Below are 11,411 nucleotides of genomic sequence, written 5' to 3'. Positions count from 1 at the left end.
CTTCCTGAACACATCACCAATAGCTCGGGCACTAAGATCAATAACTAAAAAATGGGACCTCATAAATCTGAAAACCTTCAGTAGGTCAAAGGACTCCTTCAATGACACCCTACATATTGGGAAAATACTTTCACCTACCCACATCTGACAAAGGATTAATATCTAAAATATAGAAGGAACTCAAGGAGGTAGACACCAACACAAATAACCCAATTTAAAAAATAAGGTCCAGAGCTAACAGAACAGAGAAATCTCCTACAAATCAAAGCAACCTTGACATTCCACCTTATCCAGTGTCTGGATGTGCATGGATGGGGGGTGTTGGGGAGAGTATATACTCATAGTCTCCTCCTTCTCAGGGGAAAAAGTAAGAAGAGAATGGAGGTAAAATCTGTGTGAAAGGGTATTGTTAGAAGGAGAACTGATATTGGGATGCAAAGTGAATAAGTAAATCCATTAATAATAATAATAATAGCCCAGACCCGGTGAGAGAGAGACCCAACCGCCTGGTCAGGTGGGCACTCCTGAGGCTGCAGAGCGGAAGAGACCACCAACTCTGCTCACCCCTGCCCACATCCCTGGCCCATGAGGAAACTGTATAAGGCCTCTGGGCTCCCGTGGGGGAGGGCCCAGGAGCGGCAGGACCCCTGTGCCTGAGACACCGCCAGAACCTGAAAGAAACAGACCAGATAAACAGTTCTCTGAACCCAAATCCCGTGGGAGAGAGAGCTAAACCTTCAGAGAGGCAGACAAGCCTGGGAAACCAGAAGTGACTGCTCCCTGCACACACATCTCTGACGCCAGAGGAAAAAGCCAAAGACCATCTGGAACCCTGGTGCACTGAAGCTCCCGGAAGGGGCGGCACAGGTCTTCCTGGTTGCTGCCGCTGCAGAGAGCCCGTGGGCAGCACCCCACGAGCGAACCTGAGCCTCGGGACCACAGGTAAGACCAAATTTTCTGCTGCAAGAAAGCTGCCTCGTGAACTCAAGACACAGGCCCACAGGAACAGCTGAAGACCTGTAGAGAGGAAAAACTACACGCCAGAAAGCAGAACACTCTGTCCCCATAACTGACTGAAAGAGAGGAAAACAGGTCTACAGCACTCCTGTCACACGGGCTTATAGGACAGTCTAGCCACTGTCAGAAATAGCAGAACAAAGTAACACTAGAGATAATCTGATGGCGAGAGGCAAGCGCAGGAACACAAGCAACAGAAACCAAGACTACATGGCACCATCGGAGCCCAATTCTCCCATCGAAACAAACATGGAATATCCAAACACACCAGAAAAGCAAGATCTATTTTCAAAATCATATTTGATCATGATGCTGGAGGACTTCAAGAAAGACATGAAGAACTCCCTTAGAGAACAAGTAGAAGCCTACAGAGAGGAATCGCAAAAATCCCTGAAAGAATTCCAGGAAAACACAATCAAACAGTTGAAGGAATTAAAAATGGAAATAGAAGCAATCAAGAAAGAACACATGGAAACAACCCTGGATATAGAAAACCAAAAGAAGAGACAAGGAGCTGTAGATACAAGCCTCACCAACAGAATTCAAGAGATGGAAGAGAGAATCTCAGGAGCAGAAGATTCCATAGAAATCATTGACTCAACTGTCAAAGATAATGTAAAGCGGAAAAAGCTACTGGTCCAAAACATACAGGAAATCCAGGACTCAATGAGAAGATCAAACCTAAGGATAATAGGTATAGAAGAGAGTGAAGACTCCCAGCTCAAAGGACCAGTAAATATCTTCAACAAAATCATAGAAGAAAACTTCCCTAACCTAAAAAAAGAGATACCCATAGACATACAAGAAGCCTACAGAACTCCAAATAGATTGGACCAGAAAAGAAACACCTCCCGTCACATAATTGTCAAAACACCAAATGCACAAAATAAAGAAAGAATATTAAAAGCAGTAAGGGAAAAAGGTCAAGTAACATATAAAGGGAGACCTATCAGAATCACACCAGACTTCTCACCAGAAACTATGAAGGCCAGAAGATCCTGGACTGATGTCATACAGACCCTAAGAGAACACAAATGCCAGCCCAGGTTACTGTATCCAGAAAAACTCTCAATTAACATTGATGGAGAAACCAAGATATTCCATGACAAAACCAAATTTACACAATATCTTTCTACAAATCCAGCACTACAAAGGATAATAAATGGTAAAGCCCAACATAAGGAGGCAAGCTATACCCTAGAAGAAGCAAGAAACTAATCGTCTTGGCAACAAAACAAAGAGAATGAAAGCACACAAACATAACCTCACATCCAAATATGAATATAAAGGGAAGCAATAATCACTATTCCTTAATATCTCTCAATATCAATGGCCTCAACTCCCCAATAAAAAGACATAGATTAACAAACTGGATACGCAATGAGGACCCTGCATTCTGCTGCCTACAGGAAACACACCTCAGAGACAAAGACAGACACTACCTCAGAGTGAAAGGCTGGAAAACAACTTTCCAAGCAAATGGTCAGAAGAAGCAAGCTGGAGTAGCCATTCTAATATCAAATGAAATCAATTTCCAACTAAAAGTCATCAAAAAAGATAAGGAAGGACACTTCATATTCATCAAAGGAAAAATCCACCAAGATGAACTCTCAATCCTAAATATCTATGCCCCAAATACAAGGGCACCTACATACGTAAAAGAAACCTTACTAAAGCTCAAAACACACATTGCACCTCACACAATAATAGTGGGAGATTTCAACACACCACTCTCATCAATGGACAGATCATGGAAACAGAAATTAAACAGTGATGTCGACAGACTAAGAGAAGTCATGAGCCAAATGGACTTAACGGATATTTATAGAACATTCTATCCTAAAGCAAAAGGATATACCTTCTTCTCAGCTCCTCATGGTACTTTCTCCAAAATTGACCATATAATTGGTCAAAAAACGGGCCTCAACAGGTACAGAAAGATAGAGATAATCCCATGCATGCTATCGGACCACCACGGTCTAAAACTGGTCTTCAATAACAATAAGGGAAGAATGCCCACATATACGTGGAAATTGAACAATGCTCTACTCAATGATAACCTGGTCAAGGAAGAAATAAAGAAAGAAATTAAAAACTTTTTAGAATTTAATGAAAATGAAGATACAACATACCGAAACTTATGGGACACAATGAAAGCTGTGCTAAGAGGAAAACTCATAGCACTGAGTGCCTGCAGAAAGAAACAGGAAAGAGCATATGTCAGCAGCTTGACAGCACACCTAAAAGCTCTAGAACAAAAAGAAGCAAATACACCCAGGAGGAGTAGAAGGCAGGAAATAATCAAACTCAGAGCTGAAATCAACCAAGTAGAAACAAAAAGGACCATAGAAAGAATCAACAGAACCAAAAGTTGGTTCTTTCAGAAAATCAACAAGATAGATAAACCCTTAGCCAGACTAACGAGAGGACACAGAGAGTGTGTCCAAATTAACAAAATCAGAAATGAAAAGGGAGACATAACTACAGATTCAGAGGAAATTCAAAAAATCATCAGATCTTACTATAAAAACCTATATTCAACAAAATTTGAAAATCTTCAGGAAATGGACAATTTCCTAGACAGATACCAGGTATCGAAGTTAAATCAGGAACAGATAAACCAGTTAAACAACCCCATAACTCCTAAGGAAATAGAAGCAGTCATTAAAGGTCTCCCAACCAAAAAGAGCCCAGGTCCAGACGGGTTTAGTGCAGAATTCTATCAAACCTTCATAGAAGACCTCATACCAATATTATCCAAACTATTCCACAAAATTGAAACAGATGGAGCACTACCGAATTCCTTCTACGAAGCCACAATTACTCTTATACCTAAATCACACAAAGACACAACAAAGAAAGAGAACTTCAGACCAATTTCCCTTATGAATATCGACGCAAAAATACCCAATAAAATTCTGGGAAACCGAATTCAAGAGCTCATCAAAACAATCATCCACCATGATCAAGTACGCTTCATCCCAGGCATGCAGGGATGGTTTAATATACGGAAAACCATCAACGTGATCCATCATATAAACAAACTGAAAGAACAAAACCACATGATCATTTCATTAGATGCTGAGAAAGCATTTGACAAAATTCAACACCCCTTCATGATAAAAGTCCTGGAAAGAATAGGAATTCAAGGCCCATACCTAAACATAGTAAAAGCCATATACAGCAAACCAGTTGCTAACATTAAACTAAATGGAGAGAAACTTGAAGCAATCCCACTAAAATCAGGGACTAGACAAGGCTGCCCACTCTCTCCCTACTTATTCAATATAGTTCTTGAAGTTCTAGCCAGAGCAATCAGACAACAAAAGGAGATCAAGGGGATACAGATCGGAAAAGAAGAGGTCAAAATATCACTATTTGCAGATGACATGATAGTATATTTAAGTGATCCCAAAAGTTCCACCAGAGAACTACTAAAGCTGATAAACAACTTCAGCAAAGTGGCTGGGTATAAAATTAACTCAAATAAATCAGTTGCCTTCCTCTATACAAAAGAGAAACAAGCCGAGAAAGAAATTAGGGAAACGACACCCTTCATAATAGACCCAAATAATATAAAGTACCTCGGTGTGACTTTAACCAAGCAAGTAAAAGATCTGTACAATAAGAACTTCAAGACACTGAGGAAAGAAATTGAAGAAGACCTCAGAAGATGGAAAGATCTCCCATGGCTCATGGATTGGCAGGATTAATATAGTAAAAATGGCCATTTTACCAAAAGCAATCTACAGATTCAATGCAATCCCCATCAAAATACCAATCCAATTCTTCAAAGAGTTAGACAGAACAATTTGCAAATTCATCTGGAATAACAAAAAACCCAGGATAGCTAAAGCTATCCTCAACAATAAAAGGACTTCAGGGGGAATCACTATCCCTGAACTCAAGCAGTATTACAGAGCAATAGTGATAAAAACTGCATGGTATTGGTACAGAGACAGACAGATAGACCAATGGAATAGAATTGAAGACCCAGAAATGAACCCACACACCTATGGTCACTTGATTTTTGACAAAGGAGCCAAAACCATCCAATGGAAAAAAGATAGCATTTTCAGCAAGTGGTGCTGGTTCAACTGGAGGGCAACATGTAGAAGAATGCAGATCGATCCATGCTTATCACCTTGTACAAAACTTAAGTCCAAGTGGATCAAGGACCTCCACATCAAACCAGACACACTCAAACTAATAGAAGAAAAACTAGGGAAGCATCTGGAACACATGGGCACTGGAAAAAATTTCCTGAACAAAACACCAATGGCTTATGCTCTAAGATCAAGAATCGACAAATGGGATCTCATAAAACTGCAAAGCTTCTGTAAGGCAAAGGACACGGTGGCTAGGACAAAACGGCAACCAACAGATTGGGAAAAGATCTTTACCAATCCTACAACAGATAGAGGCCTTATATCCAAAATATACAAAGAACTCAAGAAGTTAGACCGCAAGGAAACAAATAACCCTATTAAAAAATGGGGTTCAGAGCTAAACAAAGAATTCACAGCTGAGGAATGCCGAATGGCTGAGAAACACCTAAAGAAATGTTCAACATCTTTAGTCATAAGGGAAATGCAAATCAAAACAACCCTGAGATTTCACCTCACACCAGTGAGAATGGCTAAGATCAAAAACTCAGGTGACAGCAGATGCTGGCGAGGATGTGGAGAAAGAGGAACACTCCTCCATTGTTGGTGGGATTGCAGACTGGTAAAACCATTCTGGAAATCAGTCTGGAGGTTCCTCAGAAAATTGGACATTGAACTGCCTGAGGATCCAGCTATACCTCTCTTGGGCATATAACCAAAAGATGCCTCAACATATAAAAGAGACACGTGCTCCACTATGTTCATCGCAGCCTTATTTATAATAGCCAGAAACTGGAAAGAACCCAGATGCCCTTCAACAGAGGAATGGATACAGAAAATGTGGTACATCTACACAATGGAATATTACTCAGCTATCAAAAACAACGAGTTTATGAAATTCGTAGGCAAATGGTTGGAACTGGAAAATATCATCCTGAGTGAGCTAACCCAATCACAGAAAGACATACATGGTATGCACTCATTGATAAGTGGCTATTAGCCCAAATGCTTGAATTACCCTAGATCCCTAGAACAAACGAAACTCAAGACGGATGATCAAAATGTGAATGCTTCACTCCTTCTTTAAATGAGGAAAAAGAATACCCTTGGCAGGGAAGGGAGAGGCAAAGATTAAAACAGAGACTGAAGGAACACCCATTCAGAGCCTGCCCCACATGTGGCCCATACATATACAGCCACCCAATTAGACAAGATGGATGAAGCAAAGAAGTGCAGACCGACAGGAGCCGGATGTAGATCGCTCCTGAGAGACACAGCCAGAATACAGCAAATACAGAGGCGAATGCCAGCAGCAAACCACTGAACTGAGAATAGGTCCCCCGTTGAAGGAATCAGAGAAAGAACTGGAAGAGCTTGAAGGGGCTCGAGACCCCAAAAGTACAACAATGCCAAGCAACCAGAGCTTCCAGGGACTAAGCCACTACCTAAAGACTATACATGGACTGACCCTGGTCTCTGACCCCATAGGTAGCAATGAATATCCTAGTAAGAGCACCAGTGGAAGGGGAAGCCCTGGGTCCTGCTAAGACTGAACCCCCAGTGAACTAGACTATGGGGGGAGGGCGGCAATGGGGGGAGGGTTGGGAGGGGAACACCCATAAGGAAGGGGAGGGGGGAGGGGGATTTTGCCCGGAAACCGGGAAAGGGAATAACACTTGAAATGTATATAAGAAATACTCAAGTTAATTAAAAAAAATACAAAAGAAAAAAAATAATAATAATAAAATATTTCTGGTTTTAGTCTTGTTCAGTTCACAAGGCACACTTTGCTCTATTGTTCAGGAAGTTAAAACTGTTTGGGGAAGATCAAATCCTTTATTATCATACCTGGAAATAACTAGCAACACTAGGAACACATTTACACATTTCAGTAGAAATTGCCCACACTTGAATGGGGCTCTGGCCACGGTCATGTGTGTGTGTGTGTGTGTGTGTGTGTGTGTGTGTGTGTGCGCGCGCGCGCGCGTGCACATGTGTGTGTATAATCATGCCATAAGGATCACAAAACTAACTCGCCATGGCATATAAAATAATATGATAGTAGCATTAAAAACATGGACCAATGAAATGAAAACAAAGACCCAAACACTAGTGCATAAAAGTTCTGCCATCTCCTATTTTGACTATGGTGCTGAAAACCAGGACCTTCCCCAGACAATGTGGAAAAATTTGATGCCCACTTGTAGAAAAATGAACTTACTTATCTATCACCTTGCACAAAGCCTAAACCCAAGTAGATCAAAGTTCCCATTGTGAATGTGAAACACTGAAACTGATAGAAGAAAACATAGATAGTACCTTAGATCATGTAGATGTAGGGAAAGAGTTTCTTAAGAGGTTTCATTTTGTCCAAAAATTAAGGACAAAATCTGACCTGTAGGATGGGGGGAGCATAATTGATTGCCCAGGGTTATGGAGGAAGGGCTAAGGGAGATTCAATCCTGAATACCTCAAACAGGAGGATGGCAGAAGTTGGCTTCCTCCTTCCTCCCAGTCTGGCACCATCAAGCTGACTCTCCCACCATCCACACTAGGAAGAACTTACTTCACTGCTTGTTTCACCTCATGAGTCCCCGCCCTGGTTCAGCCCCTGAGTATGCAGATGAAGTCTCTTCAAACGCCTCTGCCCTAGCCAAGGGTACACAACCACACAAATCTTGTCCCAGAGACCCTGGCCACCTCCCCAGGGGCATAAATGCAACCTTTGCCCTAAAAAATCCAAACCAGTTCTTTGAAGCTGGGCCCAAGTGTGTTCCCAAGTGTGATGCTACACTGCACTCACACACATCCAGTTAAGCTTCCCTCCATCAAGTTCAGCCTGGGGAAAAATGGGCCTGGCTACCAAATGAGGTAAGTGGACGCAGGGCAGCATGTGACTTCATAGAACTATAAAGTTTCTACACAGTAAAGAAACAAGCCAATTAAGAGGAAGCTCACAAAATGAGAGAGAATTATAGCCAGTTAGATACATGACCAAGGACTACTATGTATATAAAAGAATTTTTAAATTGTCAAAACCAAACTACTCAGTTACAAAATGGGCTATGGTTTAGGATAGAGAGCACTTAAAGAAGAAATAAAAGTGGCTAAGAAATATTCAAAGTATATAATATTCTTGACAATTGTCAGATTAAAAATACTTTGAGATTTCATCTTATCCTAATAAGAATAGCTAAGATACACAAGACAATTGACAACAAATCTTGGGAAGGCTGTGGGGTCCTGGAGCCCTCACTGACTGTTAATAGGAAGGGAAGCTGGTCCAGTCACTCTGGAAGCCCATGTGGAGAACCCTAAAAATAAATCTACCACATGACCTAGCCGTCCTACTCCTTGTATGTGTTCAAAGACTAGACATTCTTTTCCATTAATACTTGCTTAGCCATGCTCACTGCTCCTATATTCATAATAGCTAGGAAGTAGAAATGAGCTAAATGCCCCCAAACTGAATGCCTTTTCATGAAGAGCTCATGAAAAACTGGTGCATTTCCTATGGAGTACTATTCAGGTATAAAGAAAATAAAGTCGTGACCTGTTCAGGTAAATGGATGGGACTTGGAACTAGAAAATATTACACTGAGTGAGGTAACCCAGACCCACAAAGTCTCTCTTAATTGTGATTTCCAGATTACAGTCTTAAGATGTGAGTAATTGGCCTGAGGAAATGCAGAAACTGGAAAAGTAAAAAAGTATCGTAGTGGGGAGAAAGCATTATAGTGAGAGGCTTAGAATGCCAAGGGTGCGTTTTTTTTTTAAATAAAGAAATAGGAAAAATTGGAGATACTGGATAGAGAACAATATACACAAAAAAAAAGGAAGAAGGAAGAGGAATGACTAGCACTACGTGTGTTTTAAAAACCATAGGAAATAGCACATGGCTTTAATCTCAGTATTTGGGAGGCAGAGGCAGGTGAATATCTGAGAGAGTGAGGTCAGCCTTTTATTCACAGTGAGTTCCAAGACATTCAGAGATGCATAGTGAGACCATCTCAATTGAAGAAGAGGAAGGGAAATAGGAGGAGGAGGAGAAGGAGGAGGAGGAGGAGGTGGAGGAGGAGGAGGAGGAGAGGCAGAGTCAGAGGCAGAGGAGGAAGAAGAAGGAGAAGAAGAAGAGGAAGAGGAAGAAGATGATGAGGAGGAGAAGCAGCCAACATAGGGGATCATATCTAATGTTTATCTAAAATAATATATGCTATACGTAAATGAAATATATATCACACAAACACACATCAAGTTCTGATACTTGAAAAAATTGCTTTCTATTTTAATGATTTTCTATAGCATCCATTAATATCCTAGTGGACATACTAAGTACCATTATTAAAAGATAAGAACCTTTGTATTATGAGTATTCTCCACCAGTTGCACTGAGATGTCTTTAGAGTGGGGGCAATCTAAATGGCACCTGTCAATCAACTCTAGAGTGTTGACATCTAATTAGTTATTCTCACTAAGACGTCATTCAATATGCTCATTGTATGTTTTAGAAACAGGATTTTAAGATGTATTAGAACATCTGTTTCCTAAGCATAAAATACAGGAAACTCCTTATCTCAACAGAGGAAAATGCATCTGTCTTTGGCCATGGTCTCAGGTTTATGTACAGACAGGACGTGCCTGAGGAGCACTGTGTACTGACTGCACAGAAGTATGTGGCAGAGTCCCCAATATGGGCAGATGTGATGTTCAGCGAGAGCCGTTTGTCTTTCTTGTTCAGTAGGACAATGATTCCTTGTCCTTCTTTTATTTCTGTACTCCAGAAATCCTGCATAATAAGCAACTGGAGACCTGCTCTAGGCTCGTGCTTGTACCAGTAGAAATACGAGGAAAGGCTGTCTGTGTAGGTGCAGATGATAACGGCACTGTCTCCCTCCAAGACACTCAAGTGAGACAGGTGCTGCTCCACCTGCTCTCCTCTGCTCACACCTGTGCAAAAGAAAAGAGAAGGCGACCATGAGGCTGCCATTCTCCAGACATTTCTTTCCTTACTACAGTGATTTCAGAAAATCTGGAAAAGGCCAGTCTGCTCCACAGACTGATAACGAACACTGACAAACACCTTGTTCCCCCAAAGCTCTCACTCACAATTCAGCTGCAGCCAGAAGAACAGGAACAATGGTTCAGTCAGTGTCTTCATTGCTCTCCCTCCGGACTGTGGCCTTCAGTCAGACAGGATGCTTCTGTGATCAGCTCTGTGTCAAAGCATTGAGGCTTCTTCATCTGTCTGTGCAGAGGGCTGCGGATTGCAGGCTGCTCTTAGGACAGGCAAGCAGAGAGTCTCTTTGTGAGTTTGCAGCCATGGAGATGCTCTGCCACCTTGTGGATAGCTCCTTTCTTCTGCACCAGCTGCTCCAGTCCCCTTTATGATATTACTTTTCTTCATTTAATTTTTTTGCTTTTATTCAAAATTTGTCTTACAGTTATAGAATGCAGAGCTGAGAACTGATTGAATGTTATCTACCTATAGCACACAGTTTTATATATTTCTATAATCTTAGAATAAATATTTCTGACACATTCCTGACAGCTTCATCCAGCATACAGAATAGTTAATGCTAAGTAGAATTAGAAGACATTGAGACAGATACTCCATTAATGGATCTCACTGTTCTCCTGCCAGCCCAACCAGGATACAATGCCTGTTCAGACACTAGCCACCCCAAGATGTACAAATTTGGAATTTCTGGAACCAGTGAGAACCTACACAGTGAAAAGATTTTAAAACTGATAGCAATCAAACAACACAACTACACAGAAAATTGGCACACATAAAGTGATTGCAACCCTTTTGAGCAACTGGCCCTTGAAAACAGAGAGAGAGAGAGAGAGAGAGAGAGAGAGAGAGAGAGAGAGAGAGAGAGAGAGGAAAGGCAGTTTACACACTAAACCATATTCCTGTCTCTATAACTGCTTTTAATGAACCTAAAAGATTTTCTTTTCTTTTCTTTTTTTTGGAGCTGGGGACCACCTAAAATATTTTTATAATTTGTGATTTATTTTTCATTTTATTCTAAGAATTTTGGAGTTTTTCCATTGTTGTTTTCAATGTATCATCGGCTCTTTTCCCATGTTATGTAATTGTTCAGTTTCTCTTGCTAATAATTTCTAATCCTATCCCACCACAATCTTATAAGAAACAAGCATTCATTTTAATTCTTTTGTATTTGTTAAGGATTAAATTATTACCAGTAGTGTGATCTACTTTAGAAAATGTCCCATGTGCTATGGAGAGGAGGAATTTGTACTTTGAAGCTTTAGGTGAAGTGT

At 40.9% G+C, this 11,411-nt stretch overlaps 1 gene segment (V, D, J or C); it reads right to left on the bottom strand.

Moving 5' to 3' along the window:
• Nucleotides 1-9,378: 9,378 nt before the first annotated feature.
• LOC134478841 (T cell receptor alpha variable 5-like) lies at nt 9,379-10,485 on the bottom strand. The segment is given in 2 exon segments: nt 9,379-10,070; nt 10,230-10,485. Coding segments are annotated over 2 exon segments (471 nt in total).
• Between the last annotated feature and the right edge of the window lie 926 nt (nt 10,486-11,411).

Source organism: Rattus norvegicus, chromosome 15, assembly GCF_036323735.1.
Source record: "Rattus norvegicus strain BN/NHsdMcwi chromosome 15, GRCr8, whole genome shotgun sequence".
Lineage (NCBI taxonomy): Eukaryota > Metazoa > Chordata > Mammalia > Rodentia > Muridae > Rattus > Rattus norvegicus.
This window is presented reverse-complemented; position numbering and strand designations above follow the sequence as displayed.